General features: G+C 39.2%; 3 protein-coding genes across 4 annotated transcripts; 2 read left to right on the top strand and 1 right to left on the bottom strand.

Moving 5' to 3' along the window:
- Positions 1–360: 360 nt before the first annotated feature.
- LOC130636000 (arf-GAP domain and FG repeat-containing protein 1-like) lies at positions 361–10,519 on the bottom strand. 2 transcript variants are annotated; one of them, XM_057445568.1, is made up of 7 exons: positions 10,320–10,519; positions 4,096–4,189; positions 3,421–3,675; positions 3,062–3,209; positions 2,466–2,678; positions 1,435–2,294; positions 361–1,353 (listed from the first exon to the last, which is right to left on the bottom strand). In XM_057445568.1, exons 1-7 carry the CDS (start codon positions 10,478–10,480, stop codon positions 1,315–1,317), a joined length of 1,770 nt encoding a protein of 589 aa, XP_057301551.1. In that variant the 5' UTR covers positions 10,481–10,519; the 3' UTR covers positions 361–1,314. The 2 variants fall into 2 exon arrangements, with proteins under 2 accessions (XP_057301551.1, XP_057301552.1); XM_057445569.1 differs by having other exon boundaries at positions 3,436–3,675; positions 10,320–10,518.
- Positions 10,504–14,906, top strand: LOC130636884 (uncharacterized). The gene is made up of 10 exons (XM_057446733.1): positions 10,504–11,057; positions 11,155–11,241; positions 11,397–11,516; positions 11,620–11,792; positions 11,930–12,043; positions 12,127–12,270; positions 12,353–13,058; positions 13,130–13,377; positions 13,450–13,631; positions 13,704–14,906. Exons 2-10 carry the CDS (start codon positions 11,193–11,195, stop codon positions 14,731–14,733), a joined length of 2,766 nt encoding a protein of 921 aa, XP_057302716.1. The 5' UTR covers positions 10,504–11,057; positions 11,155–11,192; the 3' UTR covers positions 14,734–14,906.
- Positions 14,907–15,929: 1,023 nt separating this feature from the next.
- On the top strand, positions 15,930–18,592 carry LOC130636885 (uncharacterized). The gene is made up of 6 exons (XM_057446734.1): positions 15,930–16,271; positions 16,313–16,579; positions 16,642–16,785; positions 16,918–17,460; positions 17,552–18,002; positions 18,120–18,592. Exons 1-6 carry the CDS (start codon positions 15,930–15,932, stop codon positions 18,590–18,592), a joined length of 2,220 nt encoding a protein of 739 aa, XP_057302717.1.
- The last annotated feature ends 8,811 nt before the right edge of the window (positions 18,593–27,403 follow it).

Genomic DNA, 27,403 nt, shown 5'->3' on the forward strand with positions numbered 1-27,403 from the left:
CTCGATTTCCATTCATTTTTCTTGTTTTAATACTACGAAGTTGAACCTATAATTTGTGATTCAATCACTTAAAAGAGACTTGTAAGTTCCCTTTGCGGAATTGGCCTGTAGCAGCAAAATATTTGTCGTAAGACCTAAACCATTGATTTTTTCGTTGTTTATTTGGGTTAATCCCGCAAATTTAAGGAACATGTAATCAAACGTTTCACAAAATTCACAAATTAAAGTTTAGCAAACATTTCGCTTCGCTGTTTGCGTGCGCATGCGTTAACAAAGAACTCGTAAGTTTTTTACAAAAAAATGCAGCCAAATACTACCTTAAGGTAGCTGACAGACGGAAAGCAATGCAAGACAAACGAATTAAATTCAAATATACAATCTTTTCTCAAACTACAAGAGCACATACAGTAGTAACACCTAAAAATCTTCACTATTTTTATTAATTTTAACGGAATTCCATGCTTAAAAGAAACTCCCTGACTATATATGACAAGTACAACATAACATTGGATAGAAACTGCCATGTAATCTACGTAATCTACACAATCCATCAGCTTCGTCCCGAGGACCTGCTGGTTTTTAACCACTGTACAAGTCAATCAACTTTGGTGTCGAGCTTAAACATTGACATATAAAAAGACAGAAATTACAATATATATTCGACAAAAAAAATACAAAGCATCGATTTAAAAGGCAAACTTTTAGCGGCCTTAAAACTACGCACGACAGAATGCACGACGTCAAAACGCAGAGAATTGTTGTTTGTAATAGTGCTAAAAAAACAGCAATAAAGCCACACAAGAGTAAAAGTGAGTTGAAATTCCGTCAGTAAATTCTAAAAAAAAATATTTCATACATAAACAAAGCATATTTCAATGAGCAAAATTACCATCAAATTCTATAGAAACAATTAAATAATTGTCTCGGCCCAAGCCTTTTCTCTATAAATGAGGCTGGGAAGGAAGTTTATTAATATACAAATTTATGATTTATTTTAACAAAACAAAAACATATTCATTTTTATAAAACCTAATATGTTTGTTCAATTTAAACCGAACGAGAAGAGAAATTGCGAAAATAAAAGAACTTTAATAATTGAATTATAGGGTTTACAGAATTCGAAAATAAAGCAATTGTTCTTTATTTGAAATCAGTACTTCTTAAAAAGATATTCTGTGACAACAAGCTTTTTCGCCCTATTACATTTCTTGGAACACCTGCCCAGTCTTTCTTCACAGCTGCAGATATCGCATCAGATCGTATCAGATTGCATCACATCGTATCAGATTGTATCGCATCCGCAATTACACGGCATCACATAAACGGATTAGTGGACCTCGATTGCTGTTGCGACTAAATATGAAAATTTAAAGAATGTTTACTGCATATATGACAAAATAATAAAAATTCTGCTTTTTTAAGGTTTTTACTCACTGTCTGTCCCCAAGAACCAAACGCTTGCTGTTGTTGTTGTTGCAAGCCAGGCATTTGTACTCCACCGAATGGTGGCTTTGTCATACCCTGGCTTTGTTGGTTAGGAAATCCACCTGGAACGTTGGCTTGACTCTGTTGGGATGAAAAATTTGTGGAAAATTGATTAGCAAATTGATTAATTGAAGTTTGTGGACGGTTAAATATTTGTTGTTGATTGTATTGCGTACTAGAGAAAGCTGGTTGTTGCTGTTGTTGCAAGAAATTTTGTTGGTTGCTAAACGCATTTTGTTGTTGCGATAGAAAGTTCGACTGCGGAAACATATTTGACTGATTCGACATCTGACCAAACGATGGATTTTGTGGTTGCATTTGAAACTGATTGGCAGCCATTGTGGTCATGCCAGCTCCATTAAAACTTAAATTTTGTTGCTTAGCACTGACGTTCGAGCTTGTATTAAAAGCGTTCGAATTAGCAGTTTGAAACTGGTTACTGTTAAAGTTCATATTACCATTCGACATTCCATAGGAGTTACTCTGCGGCTGATTTTGCATAGCAAACATATTCATTTGATTGTTTGGCTGTTGCGGGAACGGATTACCACCTTGTGGTTGAGCTGCAGTTTGAAACGGATTAACGGGTTGCTGTTGCTGTTGTTGAAAGACAGCTGCGCCACTTGACTGCGTACCGGGAGACATAAATGGATTCGGCTGCGTGTTGGACGACATGCCAACCGACGTATTAGGTGAGTTGCTAAACACTGAGCTTCCACTAAAAACCGATTGTGTCGTGCTTGATTTAAACAGATCCATATCACTGAATGCAGCGTACTTATCCGCTGCTGTTTGCATGTTGACTGCACCTACAAAAACAAATCAGTAGTACTGCAGAATATATAATACATGTCATTACTTTATTACTAAACAAATGCATATCTATCGTGAAATCATTCGTTCATTTCAATACGGAGTCTACACCAAAAGTCTATGACACGCACATAGCCGAACCAACAACGAACCTTCTTAAAATTTACCTGAGTTTGAAGAACTAAATGAAACAGAACCTCCAGCAGAGGCACTAGCAAAGAAATCAACACCACTCGTTTGTTGTTGTTGATGTCCAGCATTAGCAAACATATCGAAGGAGTTGCTTTGAGGTATGGCTTGAGATGCAGATTGCGATACATTGAATAATTGATTTTGAGCAGGAGGCGGCTGCTGAAACATACCAAATGCGTCTTGATTATCTACAAAATAGAAGGTCAAAGGTATACCGTAAATGCTTGATTTGGCGCCCTTCTCCAGTGGGCGTCCCTCCCTATTAAAGCTTTTTGCCTTTCACATTATCTAAAACTCCACTGAAATTTCTTTTAAAACTGATTTTAGTGACAATTATCAAATTCTCACCAGGATATTTAAAATTAAATTAAGCATGATGGCCAGTTTGGTAAATTAACAAATCAAGCTGCATATAATTCAAAAACAATATATATTTAAATAACATGAAATTATCTGTCTCAATGAAATTGTCATATATTTAATTGTTATCGCTAATTAATGACTGGATGTTACGTCGATCCTGTCCTGCCTGTCAGAGTATGCATAAAACGAAATTTAACTGCAGACTTACTTTGTGTAGGAGCAGCAGACGAACCAAATGGATCACTTCCCAGATCGCCAAGTAAATCCATGTTTGATTTGGTTTCCTGCTTGGCTGCCACTGGTTGCACAGGCTTTTGAACAGCAGTTAGTGTTGCTTGAGGAGGGCTTATCCTGGGCTAAAAATGACAAAGCAGGTTATTGACATTATTTTTGCAGATTCCTGCAGTAGAATTTACATGGATAGTAAAAAAGAGTTTAGTAAATCACTTAAAAGTATGAAACCGGGAGACTGGTAGTTTCCAGTGCCCATAGAAAGACCCATGCTGGCTATCTGACGTGCTGTCTACGGTACAAAAATACCAAAACAAATAAAAATTGATAACTTACACCTGGTAAACTTACAGATTTTTGTTCTTGTTGTGAAGCTACAATGACTTGAGGAGCGTTTTCACCAAGCAAAGTCTTCAGAGGTCTAGCTTCTGGCTCTTGTTGGGGATTTGGTTTTGGCTTAGGTCGGTTACTGTACCACATTTTTCTTTCATATTTACGCGCAAGGAAATCCTTTACTTTCTGTTCATCTCGTGACTCTGGTTCTGGTGCCAGTGGGGATTCCCACAAAGCAAGCCACGTCCCAAAACATACCTAGAAAACAAATCCATGCAAAAAAAAAAATCCAAATTTACTGAATTAAGTTACGTGAAAAAATAATGGAATTGTAATGCTTTAAATATATTTAACATTGAGTAGTACTGTTTTGGTGACGACAGTATTGTCATGGTCAGAACGTTCTCGATCTACAACTTGTACTAGTAAAGCCTCGCTTTTATGCAGAGGTCAGTTAGTCCATAATTGAAAAAGCCATTGTGGCAAGTTGTTTATTCGCAGATCTGAGTGCACAATTTGGGAAGTTTAGGTGAAGATCTCAAAAACACATCCATTGGCTTTACCAAAATAGAGAAAAAGCAGTCCAGAAGAAAATTAATTCTGAAAGGTGTATACTACCTTATATCATCCTTATTAACAGTACATACACAAAAAAGAAGGGTAATTTCGTTTTGTTACCTCATTACCATGTTTCTGTAAAAAATCAATTTCCTGAGAGTTAAAGCTTGCCATTGAGATTGATTTGATCCTATGTGGTGGGTTCAAACCACGCCTAAAGTAATTAAATAAAAAAATCTTGTAAGTTGAATATTATTACAATTGAACACCAAAGCTGGCATGTTAATATAGATAAAATAAATAAAAAACCCTAATTTGGTTTGAGTCTAATTCGGTCATTTTGCAAAAATTATATTGAAAATTTTGCAAAGAACGTTCTAGTAATCCCAGGTAATTTTTCTTTTTTCATTATTATACATTACAATTAATTTGAAAATTTAATCAATAAAAACATCTGAATTTGTAAACATCTGGATTTACTCTTATTTGACTCAAGGTATTATTGTACTTTGATACATGTTTTAAGGTTCTCTGGGAGTAAAAAATGCAGCAAAAATCAATGGTTCCGGCTATTATGTTTAAGCTTTAAAAGTAACATGAATGATAGCAAAATGAATATAAAATATAAAAAGTAATTTTTTAACGCTCTCAGCTTTAGATATATAGCTTAAGAATATACTTTAATGAAATCAACAATCTGATTCTCATTATTATGTTTACAGTGAACATGTGAACCTTTAAGGTTTATCATCTTAAAGGTTCACATCAAAAGTCTTTGAAAGTGAAAAGAGATAGGATGTTTAGAACATGTTGTAAGTAAATTACCTTAAAGCTCAGTTCCTGTGACAAAAAATTGGTATAAATGGGCTCCATTTTTTATTTATTTAACAATTATAACTTTGTTTTTGTAAAATTCATACTTGTACTCAAGATATCACACAATTTTTGTCTGTTTTTTGTATGTAACTTACTACATTTAATTGACTGATTTAGTGGAGTAAGCATAGAAAACGAAACTCCTTAGAAATATTACAACGTAACTGTGTACTTCTGAATAAAAATCACTGTTGTGTTGTTTATTAATTGCAACTACAAATGACTTGATCAGGATGTAGTCCAGAAGTTAGAAATAGTAACAGTGAGGTCAAAATTAGAAGTTTGAGGATTTCTCAGAGATGGTACCACAATATGCCCCAGGGAAGGTAGAAGTATCATATTCTCAGATGAATCCACATTGAAAGTAGCAAAAGTGATCACCATAGTTCGATGTTTTAACCTTTCCCATTTTTATTTCCACGACTAGTAGTAGCTATTTTACCACCTGAGAGTAACTGGTATCGTATTGTATCGTATCGTAGTACTGGTATCATATCGTTATTGGGTATTATGGCACCGTAGTTTAGTGGGTATCACTCTCGTACTTTGCATGGGAGATCGGGGTTCAATTCCCCTTGGCGGCAATTAAATATACGCAATTGAATCAAACGCTCTATCGACTAAGCCACCAATTCTCATTTTTTAAAATTTGTTTGTCAATTAATGTCTGTAATGTTCAATTTTTAAGAAAACAGAATTTATGACATGGATATTATTTGTATTGATTTGTTTAGACATATTTCTAATAAATTATATTTTTAAAAATTATGATTTATTCTCTTTTTGCTCTAGAGTCTTTCCTATAGACACTGCAATTGTCCACAGTTGAACCTGGCCTGTCTTTAACATTTTTAAAGACAAAACAGTTGTTGGATTTAGAACATCTTACAAATCATCATGTTTGGGGTTCACGATTCAAAACATCCGCCAATTTTCTCCCGCAAAATAAATGTACAAGAAAGATTAACCTTGGAGCCCGTATCGCATACGTAACATCCTTTGCATGTGCTTGGTAAACAAATAAATAGCCATTTTAAAAATTGCGTACCCGGAGCAAATTAGGTACGCTACGCAATTGCGTAATGTGGTCAACTGGCAAATGCGATTGATCACATAAGCACATATTTACAAAATGAGAAGCCTGAAATATTGCGGGATATACCCTGTCTATTATTTCCAGGAGGGACAATGGCTTTGATGAGAAGTCCTGAAGTATTTCATGCTCCCTTTGAGCTACGCAATTCAATTATGGTCAGCGTTCTGCCAGACAACTCCCTGTGACATCCGCCAGCCCACACACGCTCCATCTCCCCAATTTCGCTAACTTATGATTAATTAGCTGTATGTATAAATACAAACTTTGCTAACACTGCATGACCTCAGCATCATCATAACAAATTTGAAGGCCCTGACACGGGATAATTAAGCCTTATACTGTATAACTAGCAGGTTCAATTTATGATGCTCTGAAATGACAACAACACACTACCCTAACATTATGGAAAAACATTGAGAAGACATGATTAGGCATGAACCTCTACCATATAGTTAGTTTTATCGGCGTCTAATTATACTGTAGTATATAGTGTATAATTATCCTAACTATCAGTCAGGGAAAACTGCTAACTAAGAGTGTACTGCTAATTAAAGGCGCGTAATCACCCTGTAGGCAATTTTTTTGAGGTGCCTATTTTATTGTAAAAATTAAAAGATATACATGAGAAAACATTCCCCGGAAAATTTTATTGAAAACTTACAACCAGAGCATGTTCAAATGTTTCATGGAAATAACTAACCCACCCCAATTTCTCTTCGCCTACAGAACCGCCATTGCATTTCATTGCACGAATCATGCGATAATAAACGCACGGCAAAATTGATCACATGGTTGCTGGATTCATGCCATTACAGAAAAAATAGTGAATGAGGGTAGTTTCTGTGTTATTCTTTATTATTTACACGTTTTAGCTTACTGAAATCAGACTTCTTTGCAACACTGACCACTTCTTGTTGTTGTTTCTGAAGAAAGCTTCACCTCTGTAGCTGTCTTACTTTTTGATTATTTTTCTTTGTTCAAACAGTTAGTTGTTCATTATGGAGACAGTATCAAATCTACACAATTAGAATACCTAAATATTCAGAATTTCCCCTTTCATGCTCTAAATTTAATTATCTCCATAGTGCTTCAACTATCTTCAACTATCACAATGAGCATTTTCCTCCGTTGGGTTTTTTGCCTAAAATATGCAATAATCCCGGTCAGCTAATAAAAAAAGAAAGAGCGTTATAAGCATTAATTATCATAATTAATAGCCACGAGGCAATGCTGTGATTTCTTCTTTCTGTTTTGTCTGGTCTTTAAAAACAATGGCGAATAGAATAGAAGAAAATTAAATCTAAGTGGAGAAAGTGATACAGATGTTTTTACGCTCGGCCTCTTTTTTAAACAGAACCAACCATAATGGCGATTTTATGGAACTCCATCTCAGTGCTCATTTAAAGATAAGGCTGTTTGTTTACCTACGGTTTAACACGAACATTTTGCGGCGACCCGCTTATTAGACGAGAATAAGAGATCAACAAGACCGTTAAATATGGCGGGCTGGAAAAAACCCCAATAAATTAAGAATTGAAGTACCATTATTTCCATTTGTAGTAGGTTTTTTATGCTCAAATTTTCAGGAAAGTCATAACTCCGTCTGAACTTTGAAATAAATATAAAAAATGGATATGTTAATTTTTTTCGATAAGGGTGATAACGCGCCTTGAAGAGAATCTCTAAATTAGGCATAAAACAGTAGACTAATTAAGCACCACAGTGCCTAATTAGGATAAAATAATTTTTAAGGACCTAGTTTAACCCCTCTAGAACAAAATCGAGCCACCAAATTGAATTATTTTACCTTCGTAAATAAGGCCAGGGTCTGTAATAACGCAATGTGAAAAAATGCGGGAGCGATTAGTTGTTTTGATAGATTTTGTGCTATGCACGCCTAATTAGGTGCCACATGATGTCTGCCAAATTTGGAGTTTTTCCTGACTGACTATTATCCTGTTTCAGGTTAATTGTAACTTCTCCCTTAGGCCAAAGGAAGTCGTACCTCATTTTACCGTTGGCCGCCCGCATGTATATTTACCACTGCATGAAAAATTTCATTATTTAAAAAAATTCCATTTTTGTCTTCACTTTCCCTCCAGAGAATGAAAATAGGAAATAATGACTCAAAGAATATTAATAAACCCTTCCGACATGCTTCACACATCACCACACCAACATCACTGAGGATTTCCAACAACAACTCGAATCACCGCGCATGTCGTCATGATTTAAAATAAATAAATAAAAAAATAATAAATTTTCAATATACATATGATGATGAACATATTCATCACAGTTCCACAAAGAAAGAAATGAAATATACTCAATGCATCCTATTTCGTAAAGGCTATTGCGTAATTTTGAATGGTGTCGCAACCGATCGAAAGTGTTCTTTTCTTGAATGTTTTTAAATGTAATGTGTTAATTTAAATTTCGAAGGGCTTTTGTTTAAAGTTAATATGTAAGTTATTTATCAAGTAAATCAAAAACCATAAAAAACAGTTCTTTTAAGAACTTAGCTACCATATAGTTAGTTCATTTTAATTGTTATACTTTTTTAAATAATTCTTCGAGAGTCATTTATGGTGAATCTTTTTTTTTTGGGCATTGTTCGGGACTATGCGGGTTTTTTCGGGCAAATACCTGAATTTTTTTTAAAAGGCCGAACTTGCCTGAAAACGCCCGCATTTTTTATCAGCACCCTCATACAAAGTCGTGCGATCAAGCCTTGCCTCATTTGGATATATGTCCCAGTCTCCAGAGGTTGTCTTTCTGCGCTGTAGTTCCAGTTCGAGCTCTGAGGGTTTCGGCTTCAAGCTAGCTAGGCGGAGGGGCAAAATAATGAATAATGAAAATTTCCTGCATGGTACACCTGAGATACACATGACGGTAAACTGAGGTACAAATTCCTTCGGCCTTAGGTGAACCTTAGGTCTCTTGTCAATATTAATATTGTGTTTAGAAGGAGAAGTCGATTTTAATGAATTTTTGTTTTCCTAAATATTTAAATCAAATCTCTAGCTATTAGCTAGCTAGGGAGGTTTTCAAGGATTTTTCTTTAAAGCTTACCTCCCGAGAAAAATTAAGTTGACCTAAATTGGCTCATATTCATACGTGATTTACGAATATAAAGTTTATTTTCCTTAATTCGCACTTATAAGTTAATAATGCCTATTCAAAGATTCAAAAATTCACCTCTGACACGAGGTAAAACATCCGCAATGTTGTTTTATAAATTTCTTCACCTTGAGTGCTCTGACGTCACCTGTTAGAAGATCGTAAATCATCTTGCGCATTGAAATTTTTTACTCAAACTTTAATAGTGAAATTCATTGGTAATGAGTATGTTTACCTCCGTGAAAATATCATGAAACTTTGAAAATGAATACTAACTTTGGTTGAGAAATCATCATTCAATTGCAATACCGAGAAGCTGAGATGCAAAAAAAAGAAAAAAAGGGCGACAGGGAAAATGTTGTAGAATTTCAATTTGAGCAGGCGAAATACTAGACCAAGCACTGACTCCGATTTCAGTTGGGAGAGCTGTGATGAGGATACTATTCAAGAAGAAGTCGCTTCACTTGTTGCTGTTGTTGTAAGGACGTGGTGCAAGTGTAAGATAATGACGAGCGAAGCGGAGTGTCGTTGCTGTTGCGGGTTAGAATCCGCGAATATTTTTAATTTGATCAGTGAGTTTTGATATGTAAACGTATTTGAATTAGATAATAGCGCATGAGTTCGATGAATGACGATAAAAACGAAAAAATCTTCTAACCTTCTTCTTTTTGTTTTTTTCTTTCAAACTCAGTTCTAAAATCAAAGAACTCGGAAGTAAAATGAGCTTCGCAGATCTTAAAATTATTTGGAAGTGTATCCTCTCTCTTGATTAGTTTGATCCATATAGTTCGTTGTTTTGGATCTTTGGGAAAGTTGAAAAAAAATACACCTTGTTTCTTTTGGTGGTTAAGACAACTAGGTAAGTGGGCAAGAAGCCATATTACTATTTAAAAAAAGGATTTGTCCTTATTCATCAAACGTATGGAACTTTTTTTTACAAATCACATCACATCCGCAAAGTTTTGCCTCTCATCCCAGGGTGCGAATGTGAGCTTCTAACTAGTGACGTCAGGCGCATAATTATACTCTTAAATGCTCACTTGCAAAATGGCGAACAAGTGAGGTGAAGGCTTAAAAACATGAGGTAAACATTGTCTGGTTTCTTGAATACTGTAGTGATTTTAATAAAATAAATGTTAAATTGTTTTTTCTGAAGATGTTATGAATCGATTTAGGTCAACTTGATTTTTCTCGGGAGGTAAGCTTTAAAAAACGTAAACTTATAACTAAAATTCTAGCTATGATAACTTACAACAAGCCACTGCATGATGTGCAAACAAACGCTCCAATAGTCATGTTCACATATGTAGGTCCTCTTTGACCACAATCGAAGCATTTCTTGTTATGCTGTAGGGTAACTAGCTCACGCAGGATTTGCAAATGTTTATCTTCTTGCTTCCTCCTGGAGCCCATTTTGTCTGCCCTTTTTGAGGAAAACTCTAATAACAAGTGCCAGGTCGGAGGTCCTATTTTGCTCGGCGACTAACTTTAGAAATTCGAGTAGCTGACATACGGAGGCCATTCTTGTCTCGATGATTCATGAGACGCGCGAAAAAACTGCGCACGAGGTTCGGTTTCTCTTGGTTTTCTCGAACGCATTGGTTTCTTCAAAATTACTTGCGTTATAATTTTTAATCTATGATCTATTATCATGGAAAAAGACCAAGCAAAGATTGATTCAAGCGATTTTAAAATAGGTGAATTCACTGTTTTTTTATTTCATTTTTATTTCTGTTTATCGTGAAAAAAAATCAATTTTGATATACTCGTGTTGTAGAATATGATGGAAAAGGACTATTTTCAAGTGACGAAGAAGATGATTCGTTCTTTAAATCTGATGCGATGTAAAGAAATATATTTTTTATTTTTGTATTTATACATTATTAAATTTCTTCTACAGTAGTTATAGTGCGCATTTTATTTATTTATTATAGAGATGAAATTTTAAAAATACAAAAAAATCATGCGCAATCTCGAAAAAGGAAACTTGGTAAATCTATAAAATAAATTAATTATTCATGATGTTTTAATTGCAATAATCCTTTTGTTAAAATAATGCTTAAAATAACAATCCTTTTGTTTTATAGAAAGAATAGTGGAGCAAAAACATGAAAGTAAATCTGATATGGAAGTGGAAAAACCCCCAGAGATTGTAGAAAAAGTGCAAAGAAAACGTATTATTTTACTAACAATTTTTACTTGTTTGCAATAGCTACGATTTGGTCACAAATTAATGAAGTTTTAACATCATTTCATTGTCTTTACAAAAACGTGTATGTTATACCGTCGTAAGACATTTCTCCTAAGCAATGAAACTTTACTTCTTTAGAAAGTTGGACAGAATGTGTAGACTCCTTACGAGAAGCTAAAGAAATAATTCAGCAACATGAAATAGAAACCGGAACATCGTATTCTAACTACTTTAAGGATGTAGCTTTCGGTGAAGACAGTAAGTTTTGACTAAATATTTAATAGAATATAGCTACATAAAATGTGATTTAAATTAAATTTTAATTTAAGTGTGGAAATAAGTTATCCAAATAAATTTTTAGAAATTGAATTAAAAGGAAAGTGTATTTTGTTTGAAGACAAAAAATCTGCCATCTCTCAAATAATGTTCGAAGGGGTACCGTTTATAGTTGTTGGAACAAAAAGCCTTGATTGCGCCCATGGTACTGATAGGAATGCTTCTCACAAGAAAAAAAGAAAAGAAAATAAGTTACAGGTCAGCTTTTATAACTTGTTTCTTGGACACACAATTTGTAAAATATTTATTTCCAGAATATTTATTTAAAAAAATTCTCTCTGTTGGTATCACGATGACAGAAATCGAATTAACAAGTACACTATTCTTATTTATAGAATAAGAATGATCATTCAATCGGAGCCTCGCGCTTCTTAGCACAAGTATCCAAAAAAATGGATTGTCCAGCGAAAATTATCCTTCGAGATATTATTTCCTTTCCAGATTACAAGGTGAAATAATATTTTTCCATTCAAAATTACCCGTAAATGCTATAGGATAACACCGTTCTAATATTATTTTATTGTTTATTTAGATAGACAAGTTAACTGAATGGAAGAAGAAAAACTGCGCCAAAAAGTTGAAAAATGACTGGGCAGCTAATAAATCCCAAGTGAAGACCAACAGAAAAATTTGGATAAAAATATTAGATTGTCACGCAGACCATTTGCAAGGAGAGGTATTGTCAATATAATATAGTGTAACGTATAAAATACACCAAGGACGCTATTGCAATAATATTAAACTTGAAATCGTTTTAGCGCGGTGGTATCAGTCAACAAGTCGATTCAAGAATAACAACGAAAATTCACGCACTCGTTGGTCAAGGAGTAAGGCAAGTAAAAGAGATGGAAAGACACATAAAGATATATGTTCAAAATGAGTTGTTTTGTGATAAAATGCTTCCTTCACCAACAAACAGAAGATTTTTTCCCACACGACGTGACATCACAAACCACATGTACATAAGCACAACAAAGTTACGTTTATCAAAAATCGATCAAGAAAACTTAGCATTGAAAATAGAACAATGGAAAAAGCAAGCACCTACCGACAACTTCTTTTTTAGAGGTTATGGTGAAATACTTGAAAACACACAGCAAAATCATAACAAAGACAATAAAGAAGAAGTAAAAGCATCCAATTTATCAACAACATCTAGCAGACTATTATTCGTCCATCAAACCTCGAATCAAAGAAGACTCTACGAAATGTACGGAGATCGTGTCTGTCTTCTTGATGCTACGTATAAGACCACAAAGTACTCGTTGCCTCTTTTCTTCATCGCTGTCAAGACAAACGTAGATTACCAAGTGGTTGGCTCATTTGTAGTTCAAGATGAAACTACAAAATCTATAACAGAAGCGCTGATGATGTTTAAAAATTGGAATAAATCTGTCGAACCAAAGATATTCATGGTTGACAATTGTGAGGAGGAGATCATTTCAGCTGAGCAAACTTTTTCAGGTTTCAATATCTCTTCTATTTCTGTTTGTCATGTTAAATCGACTGTAGTAATGACAACGTAACATTTTTAGGTGTTATCGTGTTGCTGTGTGACTTCCATCGTGAGCAAGCATGGGACAGATGGCTATCCGCAACTGCTAACGGTCTGAGATCACAGAAATCAGATGCACTGACATTGCTGAGAAATATCGCTAGCTCAGAATCCGAACAAATGTACAAACATCATGTCGAATTGTTAAAAGAAAGCAGTATCTGGCTTGCTGAGAACAGTAACAAATTCCGAAGATGGATTTCCACTACTTGGTTGCCTTGTCACAAAGTGCGTAACTACCATAATTTCTTTTATCTTTTTTTCTATATTTTCTATATTTTTCATAATTTTTAATTTTTTATACAGCGTTGGGTTTATGCATTTCGGAAAAACTTGTTGGAAGTGGTTGTCAATACAAACAACGGCGTAGAGAGACAAAACAAAGACCTAAAGCATGAATTTTTGAATCAGTACAAAGACAATTCATTAAGTGGGATGGTAACGGTTTTGGTTGAACAGTTCTTTCCCGAGAAATACAGGAGGTAATTGTATTCAATGAAGTATCCATGATGAAAAATACTCTTAATTAGATTAAAATAATGATCTTTTTCTAGATATGTTGAAAAAAACACACGCTTCAACAGTAAATACAGAAAATATAACACCCTGCTACCGAAATGGATTCACGACAGGCCGCCTAAATTTGTCAAGCATTGCGTTGAGAAACTTGATTTATGCAAAAGCATAAAAACTGAGTGGCTGCAGAAAATTAAGAATCTATATTCTGTAAAAAGTTCAGAGAAGGGAGAGGTGTATATAGTATCGTTTGGAAGTGAAGATGAATGGCCAAGTTGCGGATGTTTTGAGTGGAAAAAAAAGTTCTTGCCATGTAAACATATGTTTGCCGTGATGAGTGTATATGGAAAAGGCTGGAATGACTTCCCCGAACAGTACAAGTCATCGCCATACTTCAATACAGATTCTGCTTTGTATGTGGGTGCAGTGGAAGAAGAACAACGTCACCCTAGTGGTGAAACGCTAACATGTGAGGATATGGAATTCCACAAAATTGAAAAGCGCACTGGTCATACTGGTCAGCTTCACTGGATTTGTACTACTAACATGGACAAGCAGAAATCAAACAACGAAAATGTCCTGTTATACGACAGTTTAAATAATGGCACAGTGAATAACCATTCTTTGAAACAAATTACTGACTTCTGTTTCCACCACGATTCTCAGCTGTATGTTAACATCCTTCCAATGCAACAGCAACGGAATGGTGTTGACTGCGGCTTATTTGCCATCGCTTGTGCAACCTCGCTGGCATTTGGAGAAAATCCGGAAGAGGTAACATACGACGATGCACTCCTGAGAAAGCACTTTTTGGAGTGCATTAACGTGCAATCAATGTCACCCTTTCCAAAATCATCAAAACGAATATTGCGTTGCAAACTTAAATGTTTGGTTTTGGAACTTTATTGCGTGTGTCGTGGTATTTTTGGAAATGAAAGGATGGCGCAGTGTGACAAGTGCGAAAAATGGTTTCACGAAATGTGTGAAAACATACCAAACAGCGTTTTTAAGAAATCCAACCAAAATTGGTATTGCAAAAAGTGTAAAAGTGTTAAGTCTTTGTTGTAACTTTATCTTATCTCTTAAGAAAAAAAAGAAAAAAAAAAGAAAGTGTTTTATTCCATTCCCGCGTGGGTGTTCAAGCCGTAGGGCCATAGTCTGTTAGATATTCGGAACAACTCGCGCAAACTCGTCCAAAATATTGTTTTTTATGAACCTCCGACCTGGCACTTGTTATTAGAGTTTTCCCCTTTTTGATGTCTTTCCTTATCGAAACCGAGGCTTGTTTATGACTTCATAAATAAGTATAATATGCAGACCGTAAACACGCTGGGACGCTAGCGCGCCCGAAAATTCAAAAAAATTACCCTGTGATCCAAACCTCGTTGCCAGCGCCTGTTGTCACTTTTTATCTCAGGAACATGTTCGTATCGCCGTGTCCGATGTTAGAAACGATACAAGATGCCTTGGGGACTATGTTGCATGTGATCTTTGCTTAATTTGGTGCCAAAGACAAACTTGAGCGAAAAAAGGTGGGAGGTACTACCTAACCAAAAAAATAAAACTTAGCAGACGTGGTAAGTCTTTTGAAAATAATCGAGCAGCTCATGTACAAATTTAGGTGGCGGTCAACGAGGCGAAAAGTCATTACGAAAAGTCTTTGTTAAAAAGTGGTTTCACCTATTTGCTTGAATATAACAAAGAAACCGACATTCAACGCGTTAGAAACAGATCACGAAAAATCATCTAGTTTATTATTTATTATTTTGGATCCCAGCTGTTTCAGAGATAGGGAAATGTATGTTTTAGCACAGCCCTAAAACACACAGTCGCGCACGCCCACGGTCAGCCAGAACAAATCCGATACCATCCAATGTCATACCATGCTTAGCCATGCCTAGTGGGGTAAAGTCTCTAATAATCGATGACGTCATCAAAGTATGCAGAATAGGAGCTCCAAAATTTTTATAAACCGGTGGTTTAACCGGATAATATAAGCTTACGCAAGGCTGAATTGATTTCCTTATTGGATGATGTACCACAGAGGGCACCCAGAAGGGCTGGACAACGAAAGCCGGTCAAGCCTGTAACTATAGTGCCAACGCCGGAGGCCATGGATATATTTGAGAAACAGGAACTATCAAAAAATCGTTCGATCGTGAAAACTAAGATGCAAGGATGGTACAACTGGTTGGTTGATGCTGTCTCAAGGGGTCAAGAGGAGCTCTGCAGTCTTTAAACGTGGGGTGATTGGACTCTATGGCATGGCAGCCAACATAAGACCTACACTCCATGATGAGGTGGAAAAAGACGCCGAGGAAGACTACCTCGAAGAAATCCAAAATCTATACAATCAAACAGGAAAGGACTATACCCCACAAGAACATAAGCATGCTCTCCACAGGACCTTCCGAAGTTTCCGCATTCCTGGTATAGGAGGAGCCGACGTCGACGGGTATATAGGGATGGTGCGACCAAACGTGAAAAAATTGGTTGAGGACCAGGTGGAAGATATGGGGTCGGCAAAGATACAGCTATCCTTATGGTTCATGTGGAAGAAGAAGAAGACGAACCCGGAGCAGGCCAACGACGGGGAGCATATTAAGGTGGAGAGGGTCTTTCATAGTATATAGCATCAATATTCCAGGGTAGCGACGTAGACGATATGCTAGATAGGATGTTTGCCCAAATTAAAACACATGTGGAAAATTCGGCACTACCACCCCAAAGTGGCTTTACAATTAATCGAATCCTACACCTCGACGTAGACTTTCACAAACTGAGGCTAACAAGGGCCTCATCGTGTATCGAACTACCTAAATGGATAGCCTCTAAAGAGGCCGTCATTAACCCCGTGAATGAGGATGAGGAGTGCTTCAAGTGGGCCGTTATAGCATCCTTACATCATGAGGAGGTAGGGAAGAATCCAAATCGAATATCTCAGATGAAACCTATATAAACCACTACAATTGGCAGGGTGTAGAGTTCCCCACAAGCACCAAGACCATAAGCAAATTGGAAGAGAATAACTCTGACATTGCTGTAAACGTATTGTACGTAATAGAGAAAAAGATCAACATCCTACGTCGATCCGAGTACAACATTAGGCGCAACAAGCAGGTTAATCTGTTGCTTGTAACAGATGACAATAAAAAGTAGCACTACACGGCCGTCAAATCCCTATCACGGCTCCTAGGTAGTGATACTTCGAGAAATACTGCAAAAATGCACTTCTGCCTAAACTGCGTACAGGCCTCTCCCACGGTTGAATCGAGGGACAAGCATTATAGGTACTCCACTGATCACGGGGCGGTTAAAATTACGATGCCAACAGAGGCTGAGAAATGGCTATACTACTGTGATGGCCAACAGCAGTTCAAGATAGCCTTTGCTATCTATGCCGACTTCGAGAGCTTATTGATACCGGTAGAAGATGCAAGAGGCAAAAAGACTAAAAAGTTGAGCAAGCACGCACTATCTGGCTGGTGTACCTATAGCACCTTTGCACCGGACCCCCTAACAGTATACAGGGGTGAGGACTGCGGGACGAGGTTCGTTAATCACTTGGAGGACGGGGCAAAAAGACTATATTATGCCTATCCACAGGAACCCATGACCAAACTAACAGAGGCCGAATGTAAACGACATGACGAGGCCGCACACTGCCACATCTGCATGAAACCTTTTGACCACAGAGATTCAGTTCATAGATTCCTGCCGATTAATGGCATCATCGCTAGACAAATTGGCAAGCAACCTCATTGGTACAAACGCTGTAGGCATGAAGTGTCATCAGTGTGCGGATACCTGTCTAGAATTCCAGGGCATAGACGCTGAATACATGGCAAAATTTTGGTGTAAAAATTGCGAATCAAATACCACCTAGCAGCTTCATCAGGACAAGGTGAAGGCAAACGTACCATCCATGGGAGAGTTCATCGACAAAGATGATGTCTTTAGGCTGATACTGAGAAAAGGCGTGTATCCTTACGAGTACATGGATGGATGGCAGCGATTCGAAGAGTCAGAACTACCTGCCAAGGAGGCATTCTACAGCAAGCTGAATATGAAGGGTATCAGCGACAATGACTATGGATACGCTAAAAAGGTATGGGATGTCATTATCCCAGAGGGTGATAATGTCACCATGGGAGACTATCATGACATCTACCTAACAATAGACGTACTGTTATTAGCCGACGTCTTCGAAACGTTTCGGGGGTGTGCTTGGACAACTACAGCCTTGATCCCGCCCATTTCTACTCCGCGCCCGGTCTGGCATGGAATAAGACTAGAGCTCCTTACAGACCCCGACAAGCTCCTAATGTTCGAGAAGGGTATAAGGTGAGGTACACCGGGTTGCCAAAGCAAATAAAAAGTACATGGGAGACCAGTATAACTCGGATGAGGAGTCCTCATACCTGCAATATCTCGATGCCAATAACCTATACAAGTGGGCGATGCGTCAGGACCTACCAACAGATGGTTTCAATTGGGTATCGAACGTCAAGGCATTCACCGAAAGGCGGATCGGGAATTCATTGAAGGGAACAAGCATGGGTACATATTAGAGGTTGATATAGACTACCCCAAGGAGCTACACGACAAGCATAATAAGCTGCCGTTTCTGCACGAACGCACGATGGTTTATAGAGTAAAGAAACTGGTACCAAATTTGGAACACAAGCATAGATATGTGGTGCATATCAGAGCCCTTCACAACGCAATAAAACATGGGCTTGAATTGAAGAATGTAAGAAGTGTGATTCGATTCAACCAGAAAGCGTGGTTGAAGGGATATATCAATCACAACACGAGGTTGAAAGCAAACGCAAAGAACGAGTTTGAGAAGGGTTTTTACAAGCTGATGAATCTCTCAGTGTTCGGCAAGACCATGGAGAATATACGTAATCAGTGCAATATTTAGCTGGTTACCAATGAGGACAAGTATACAAAGCTTGTCATGAGGCCAAATTTCAAGGGTGGGTGCCGGTTCAGCAAAAACTTGGTAGGCGTTGAAATGTGCAAGACTGAGGTCAAGATGAACAAGCCCGTATACATTGGTCAGGATATATTGGATATGTCAAAAATGGTGATGTACGAGTTCCATTATGACTACATGCAACCCAAACATAGTTCTAAAATACAGCTCTGTTATATGGATACAGACAGCTTCCTTCACCATATACGAACGGAGGACTTTTATAGGGATATCGCGCATGATATTAAGGCACACTTCGATACAAATGCCTATAATCCGGATGATGGTAGGCCTCTCCCTCTGGGGAAAAACAAGAAGGTGGTAGGCCTCATAAAGGACGAATTAGGTGGTAAAATCATGACCGAGTTCGCCACCTTAAGGGCCAAGCTATATGCCTACAAGAGCCTCACAAAAGAGGGCGGTGATCGCAAAGCGAAGGGCGTAAAGAGGTGTGCAACCAAAAAATCCATCACCTTCGACGAGTATCGGCGGTGTCGGGAAGAGGGCGTTGACGTCTACGAGAGCGAAGTCTTAATCCAAAACAAGAACCATGCGGTGTACACCCAAGAGGTGAACAAGTTGGCTCTTAACAGGGCAGATAACAAATGCATTGTCCAGCCGGATCAAATTACAACTCTTTCTCGTGGCCATTTCCGCCTAGCGTCTACCGGGGAATAAAATGGAGGTGTGCACACCAATCGCTATACTCCTACCCTATGCCATGATGGCCTACATACTTTTTCGTTATAAGCGACTATTAATAAAGATGTTTGATATTGCACAAGTCCTTGGCAATGCCTCTGCAGAATATGAACATGTGGAACCCCCACCCAATAAACGCCAAGTCCTGAAAGAGGCCCTACTCAAGGGTAAAGGGCATCTACTTCCCAAGAAAGGCACAGAGGGCTTCGTTGACAAGGCCCCCGACGAGGCAATCGATAAAGTCCATACCGAGTTCGTACAACGGGAACTCATAGAAAAAGGAGAGAAAACAGCAAAGGCACTGTCTACTCATGTTATAAGCCTGTATGCTAGCATGATCGGGAACTTTGTGGATATTGACTCTGTGGATGAATTACGTCGAGATATCGAAGAAGACCCTATTATCCGGGACTCCATGACAGATTTAGGAATCCTTGTATACTGCACCATTGGTAGGTGTTCAGCCCCGTTACTTGTGCCAGGCCATACGGCCTGGCATATGAGCAAAAAGAAACAGAAGGATGCAGAGAAGGACGTGGAGGAGGCGGAGACGGTGCTATAAGAATAAATGAGTGAAGAAGTTCAGAAACAACAAGAAGAGAGGGTTATAACAAAACCATCGAAGAATGAAGGTCGTGTGGCAGCTGGAAAGAGACTTGCCGAATGGAATAGGAAGAACAAGGCCGACTTAGAGAAGAACGTGGGCAAAGAACCTTCACAAGATGATAAGGAACCTGCGACAGGTTCTAGCAAGTGGATGGACAGTCTATGGACTCGAAACGATAGCCATGTTTGCCATAGGTGTCGGGGTTTGGTACAGATTATTTGGCAGGGGTAAAGATGGGGAATCTAACAAACCAACGACCTATCCAGAGCCCCAACAGGGTAAACATGGCAAAACCCAGCCTTAGATTTACATCTTCAAGATGCAATGAATTTTCTCAAAAAAATGACACTTAATAAATGGCAACAAGCAAAAATGATGAAAATATGGGTCCTAAGGAAACCATGATTATTAACTCTTTATGGGAATCAGTTATGCTGGTATCGTATACGATCCTGATAGACATGGGTGCAAAATAGCCTCTGGGAGTTTCTAGGCCCGGGGCTAAGATGGACTTGGAGGACGGCCTGAAACTCGCCGGCTATATGACGCAGCGATCCTGTTCGACGAATACGCGATTAAGCAGGGCTGGTATAAGAAGTCGTTAATATCTCCTAAGTAAACCGTCAGATAATATTTCTTCTTGCCCCTAGAGCAAATAGAAACGTGGAAGGAACCAAGAAATGTTTAAAATGCTCGAAATTTCTCCCCTTGAACCAGTTCAAAATCAAGGGCAATGGTGAAACTACAAGTACATGCATTCCCTGCCTCGATAAAAAGAGGCTGTCAAAGGATCGCCCAAAGCGCTATATACAACCCCTACATGAGTTGATAATTGTACTTCAGGATCATATTTAGGCCCAGTTCTCCGAGGGTTATACTTGAGAGAACTTCGAGTTGCATGTACACCACAGGATAACTTTCAGGTATCAGGAAATTTGGAAGTTCCCAACGCTTGCCGATGCTGTTAAGGCATTACATCTGGCGTATACCGCAATATTAAATGGAGAGCAACCATTTTAGATGCTCCAGGCAAGTTCTAACCCTCGACAAGTGTAAAATCAAGGGAAATAATTGAACGAAAAGTTGCATAGACGGGCTCAATAAAGCGAAGGAGAGGCAGGGTGTCAAAAGAAAAGACATCGAAGACATTGAACACAAAGTAGACATCCTTGTCATTGATAAAGACATTAAAGGGGTTCAGCAGGATGAGAATACTTACTTTTGTATACCCTGCTCACATACGATATCATACCCAAGTATATTGAGCTTATTGGGGATAGCCAAGTGAAGGCACTGCTTGTCGAGAGGTACCACAATGCATTGCGATGCCTGCAAGGAAAATTAATGTATGCCCATTACCCCTCAAATACCAAGCTCGACGAAATACCAAGCTATGCTCGGTTTGTCTAGGGTCCTTGGTAAACAATTATGGAGGTGTGTTAATATGTCTCGCATGTGCAGCAATATACCCCAAGATTCACGATCGAAAGTGGAGCAACTATTGAAATAAAATGTTGGATGCTGTAAAGGACCAGGACCCACAAGTTGCAGTAAGACACAACGTGTTCTAGACCTCCTCGAGCAAGAATATAAAAAGCACTATCACAACATAGTCATTTTGTGTTCAACAATTAAATGGAACACTACCTATCTCGAAAGGGCCTCACTTTGGAAAGACCCCTACGTGTTCCAGATAGACCTCGGAAATAAGTTATTTGAATGGATAGCGAAATTATCCTCATTGTTGGCTGGTGAGGAGAGTCTCTTCATAGTCGACGACGTCATAGCCAACGAGGGCCTCGACAAGCGTCGACAATTACTACTTGAGCATGCAATCATTGGTCGGATATGGAAATGATAGATAAAGAAACGAATTTGATCTCCGACTGCGATGATATAAAAGCATGTCTGAAAGAATCCAAGCATGCGTGTCTGTACGTGAGATTGGAATATCCTAGGAGTTAGAAGGTTCTTGAATGAGCAAGATGAAATCCTCTGATCGGGCATCGGTATACAGAAAGATGTCCCTTGCAGCGATTGATTATTTCCAAGGAAAACAAGTCCGATCATTTTATGTCGAGGATAAAGGTCAGTGTATCGCAGCCTCCGATGTTTGGAGAGCTGCAGGATATCAGCGAGTGGCAGGAGTAAAATCCATTCAGCGATATGTTCCCGATAAGTATAAAATGAGGATGGACGATGCCAGTATCCAAGGTGTGGACAGATCTGTCCACACCCAACCAAACACGATTTTTATTAACAGAACGCAGCTTCTATTGTTTTCTGTTGAGGTGTGGTCAACCTAATGCGGAACTCTTTTTGGAATCGGTCGTGAAAGAAGTGCTTCCCAGAGAAATCAAAAAGCTTGCTGCAGCAATTGAAGAAAGGGATATTTCCATCGCCATACTCGAGGACGATCTCGGAACTACGGCGAAGACATGTCCCACGTCGACATCAATATGATACCGTGCTATGTGTTGTTGATAAAAACGACCCCCACGAACGCGGAAATAAAGGTATACATAAGCACTATATGATTTGATGCGAGCGCAGGAAACTCAATGCAAGAGTAAACACATTAAAAGCAATGTATCCCGGTGAGGAAACCGGAATGTGACGACCCGAATGCCGTACATGCTTGGTGCCGTTTCAGAGACGATTGTCTTGGTATTGAGAATTGTTATACACGGGAGCTATTTGAGGGAATGTTCGATATTGATATATCGTAGGCGGGCGCTTTTTAAAACAGCAAGGGTATTAAAATGAACACGTTGAAAATCTCCGGGCAAGCATCAGTATATAGAAAAGATGTCGTCGCAAGTTATGTTCAACGCAGGAGCCATCGAGACACTATCCAACAACCAGGATCAACCTATGTTTAAACGTGCCGATTTAGGACGTTTCCTGGGTAATGAAAATATTAAAAATATGAAAATACCTTCAACGTATCTATCTACTAGGTCCGAAATAGTAGGGTCCGGGGTAGAGGCATCTCAGAGATACCTCCACCACCTTGGTAGGGCGAAAACTGGCCATGATGTCTTTGTCACGCTTGAGGGCGCGTTGGAATTAGTTCGCCGTTCCCGAAAACCAAAAGCCGTAGAGGTTATCAAGTGGCTGGCACGAGAAGGTGTGAAAAAATTACAAGATGAGCTCAAGGAGCAGCGTCAAGCCCTCGAAGATAGGGATATTAACGTCGCCAACTCGAGGATTATCTTAACTCCAAGGATGAACAACTTGTGGAGCTGGGGTACGAACTCGTCAATCTCCGAAGAGATCGACGCCATCGACAATCCCAATGGTAAACATTGCTTTAATCGGTTTGAAGAGGAGGGGCATGTAGAATGTTTCCGGAACCATTTTAGATTAATTGATCTTACTCGTAATGACCTGTATAATCTGGGTGTTCCGGCATTAGAGGACTAGGCAGACGCTAGTTTTTAATACTACCTGCATGAGTAGTATTAAAAATTGTAAGGTTGAGGGTCTATTAATCCTTCACATGTTCTGGAGGTACCTGAACATCCTCCGGAATAAGCATGAGTTCTTTCGAGACGAAGCTCCTTTCAGGACCGTTCTTCAAATAGTATAAATCACGGCTACCTGCTACTATACGGTCCAACCTATACATTTTCCTACTCCAGAAAGCATCAGTTGCACGTCGTCTCGCATAACCGTGCTCTTCCCCGGGTTGCAGGAGGTATAAGTACAATCAATCCTCAGGTAGGGGTTTCTCTTCGGGATATTCCTCGCTTTTTGCGAGTAGTATTTCATCCAGTTTGATCGCCTTGTTAGGTTTCATGCCAATCATGGTAGTCTTAGCATTATTAAGGCTTTTGACGATGGTATACAGATGTCTGACCCAGGTGCTACTAGTCTCATAAGAGACAAGCTCCTGTGCATTCTGGGGCTTAAAGAGCCTTTCCGCAAGGACCTTGTTGTAAGATTCCACGAACGCCGTAAATGTATGGTGGTACTTAGTAGTGCCCCGCCTAATTTCTACACCTTTACTTTTTAGTAGCTTGGTTACATCCGATTTAAATTTGGAGCCATTGTCACATTGAAACATCCTGGGGTAGTGTAAAGGTCCCGCTTTATAGATATCTTTGGTCATGTCGGCGATTCGCTGGCTTTCTTTCTGCGCAACGGCCTTGCTACCTTATACCTCGAGGCTACGTTAAAACCTGTCAGAATGTATTTATATGTATTACCGTACAAACGATTATGTGGCATGTAGAGTAGATTGAATTGGTGCATTTCATTTGGACTTATGAATAACCTTCTTTTTGGAGAGACCACTCTTCTTCACAAGCAACTTGATAGCTTTGCGCCCGATCCACAGATGTTCCGGCATATAGTAGATATCGCTCAGCTTTTCTGCTTGTTCCTCCGTAACGATATGTTGTGATTTTTCTAACATGTATTTATTATATGTCAGAACGCACGTTGTTACAGATAATTGTAGGCAATAAACCCTAGTAGGGATAAGGAGCCGAGGATGAATGTGAGTTGCCCATCTTGTTTCTGCTTTTAGGGTACGTAAGAATCCTTCAATTCCGGAGCTTTTTTGTCCGAGGCAATATAGAATTTATACATGTCGTCGTCCAATTCACGAAGGCTCTTACCAGCTTGAGCTGCATCTCCCGCTGGGTACTAAACCAGTCTAATTCAGCCTGCCTTTTCCGTATCCAATCTGCCTGGGCTGCTTTGAGCTTTTCTATAGCCTAGTCGTGCCGTTTTCTCTCCGCTTCGCTATGTCCAGAGAGCTTGCTAAATAGATAATTTGACCCACTGAACGCTAATGCGTTGATCGCCGCGCCTGCTACCAGTACAGCTATTGTCGCCATTTATTAATACTCCACACGATCAAGCTTACCATCAATTATGTTCATCTGTGCGTCTTGAAGCAGGTACACAAAACATCTGAAATCTCCAGTTCCGTCTGCTTTCTTGGTAATGTGCAGGGTGATGCCATCACTCAAGCGTTGTAATGTTCTTCCTCGAAAATCCACAAACAGAGCGTACCGATTGAAGAATTGCCCAATGGTCACATTCGAGTCATAGCTACCGAATATGTTGACAATTTGCTCGAGCATGTCCTTAGGAAGCATGGTATGGCTATAGAGCTAATTGGGTTCACCCTTAACGGTTATATTAAAACTTTCAATTTTTTGGGTTGTAGAACACCTTGTTGACACTAGGGCATTGCCAATCTCACATACCGAGACATCATAGCGCTTGCCAGGCCCTCATGGGTGATTTTGTCAAACTCGAGCTTGATGTTGGTGATCTTGTACGCAGCATCGGCCGCCTTGGCTGCCGTGCTTCCTGAGGCCGCCGTCCCCGCATCCTTAATGACGTCGGGATATGGTGCGAAATGTATAGCAAATTGCAACCTGTCGTGGAGTCCCGCTGGGTAGAATGGGAGGTCTCTCGTCAATTCAAACATTTTGCCTAATGGAATACAAAAGGTGCTGCCATACCCCGCAACGATGGCTTTCTCTTCATCCGTTCCAACATGATCGCTACCTTAGACCTGCAGGGCTCGGATTCTGAAACGCAACAACTTCCATCAACATCGGGACAACAGCAACATAGAGACACCACGGCTACGGGTATTGATACGGGCAAGAAGCTGGTGGAAAATGAAGGTTGACGATCTATATAATCAAATTAGAAATGATCCGAAGGTGGGGGAAGTCCATGTGATTTCCTATGATAGAATCCATTTGAAGGGTGGACATCTTTTCTATAGGGGTGCGGATATTACCAGAGAGGTATTTAAGAATACTGGTGGTTAACGAAGCGCCGGGGCCTTTATCAGTAATTTGGATGCGTATGAAATACGGGACTTGGGTTTTAAAAAGTTTGTCAACCAACAAAGGTAGTAAAGCAAGGGCTCAGAATCTCGTGGATCGTATGGAGGATGAGGCAGAGTATATCCAGATGGAATCGCTAGGTAAGTCCGATGGGCCCGATGAGTATGAAAAACATGTGGATGATATTGAAACATATATAGATGAGACGGAAGACATCATTCAGAATCGTTTGCCGGGGGGATCTGATCTGAGATGGCTTTCGGATCGTGAAAGAAAAGGTCTTGACAAAAGAATTCAAACGATAAGGGGTGCACTGGAGCTACATAAGGCCAATATATCCTTATGCAACAGTGAGATTACAAGGGTGGAAGTCAATTTAGAAGATCTCAAGAAGCAGAGGGTTGAGGAGCAGGGGAATCATGATAATGATAATGATATAAATTGATTGAAACACACGGTATACTATCCGATAAAATATACCCCCGGATGATGGCTATCAAAGAAACGTTGATGAAAATCGCTAGGGATGATAAGACTCTACTTGAAAAATTGAAGATATTGTTCAAGGAACAGGGTCTGACTATAGCTAGTATAGTGTCCGCCATTGGTCTTTTGATAAACACCATTGTACTTTCCGTTACGGGAGGACGTTCCGCGGTAGGTGTTACATGGGGAAGTGCGGCAGGAGGTAAAGAAAAAGGCTTTATAAAGAAACAGCTGGAAAGACTTGGAAACTTCCTTAAATACCTGGTGGCCAAAGCAGGTGCTGCATTGCCGAGGATTATCAGTACAGAGGTATCCTTCTTTCTGAGGATAGCGTCAACTATCGTCGAGTATGCAGCCAAGCACCTGTATCTGGCCATCGCGGCTGCTGCCGGGTTTGTGCTCTATATTAGGAAATAGGTCTTATTTTTTAAGCCAGATGTAAGCGATTATTAGGCCTACTCCTATCGTGATTAATGTGGCCTTGGCATCCTCGTGTTGATTTTGTGGGGGTTGTTCGGGTATAGGAGTATGTTTTGGAGGTGTAGCATGTTTGGGAGATATGGATGGTATAGCCTGTATGGTATGATCAGGAGTATGTATAGGAGGTGTACTATGTATAGGAGGTATAGGAGGTAGCATGCTTGGGTGTTTTGATAGTATGCTTGAGGGGTGCGGCAGCTGCACCCCTCACAACAGGTTTGTTATTTAAATCAATTTGGATACCAATAATTACGTGATCAAAATGTTGTTGTTATACCCTTCGATCTTGCCTATGCGCAGGTTCATGTCGGAAGGCAGCATGTATATATTATGCATAACGGCGAAGTTCACCGGAGTTCGGGCATATTGCAGCACCTTCTGAAATTCGGTGATATCATGGCTTACGTTCTCTTTACGTTGGACCATGGCCTCAAATTTTTGCAATAGGATTTGCCATGCTGTATAGTTGTCGGCACCGGATCCAAGTAAGGATGCTTTAGACCCTGCTTGGGACACCAGCAGTAAGACCACGTAAACCCGAATACTCTCACTAAGCTTGGTCAGACCCTTCGACCCTGACTTGTAAAAATGATAAATTTAGCCCAATCCCCTTCAACTTGGGGCCACCATCTACCATTTGTCAGGGAGGACATTACGGCTTTG

Source organism: Hydractinia symbiolongicarpus, chromosome 3 (genome assembly GCF_029227915.1).
Source record: "Hydractinia symbiolongicarpus strain clone_291-10 chromosome 3, HSymV2.1, whole genome shotgun sequence".
Lineage (NCBI taxonomy): Eukaryota > Metazoa > Cnidaria > Hydrozoa > Anthoathecata > Hydractiniidae > Hydractinia > Hydractinia symbiolongicarpus.

What these genes read in the sequence shown, in the direction of transcription:
- LOC130636885 (XM_057446734.1), top strand. Translation starts at nt 15,930, where the DNA reads ATGGCAGCCAACATAAGACCTACACTCCATGATGAGGTGGAAAAAGAC. An exon ending in CATCCTTACATCATGAGGAG is followed by an intron (nt 16,580 to 16,641) that starts GTAGGGAAGAAT and finishes TACAATTGGCAG; the next exon opens with GGTGTAGAGTTCCCCACAAG. An exon ending in GTAGGCATGAAGTGTCATCA is followed by an intron (nt 17,461 to 17,551) that starts GTGTGCGGATAC and finishes AATACCACCTAG; the next exon opens with CAGCTTCATCAGGACAAGGT.
- LOC130636000 (XM_057445568.1), bottom strand. Translation starts at nt 10,480, where the DNA reads ATGGGCTCCAGGAGGAAGCAAGAAGATAAACATTTGCAAATCCTGCGT. An exon ending in ACATCATGCAGTGGCTTGTT is followed by an intron (nt 4,190 to 10,319) that starts GTAAGTTATCAT and finishes TAATTACTTTAG; the next exon opens with GCGTGGTTTGAACCCACCAC. An exon ending in GTCTGCTGCTCCTACACAAA is followed by an intron (nt 2,679 to 3,061) that starts GTAAGTCTGCAG and finishes TCTATTTTGTAG; the next exon opens with ATAATCAAGACGCATTTGGT.
- LOC130636884 (XM_057446733.1), top strand. Translation starts at nt 11,193, where the DNA reads ATGGAAGTGGAAAAACCCCCAGAGATTGTAGAAAAAGTGCAAAGAAAA. An exon ending in AGAAAAAGTGCAAAGAAAAC is followed by an intron (nt 11,242 to 11,396) that starts GTATTATTTTAC and finishes TTACTTCTTTAG; the next exon opens with AAAGTTGGACAGAATGTGTA. An exon ending in TTTCCCGAGAAATACAGGAG is followed by an intron (nt 13,632 to 13,703) that starts GTAATTGTATTC and finishes ATCTTTTTCTAG; the next exon opens with ATATGTTGAAAAAAACACAC.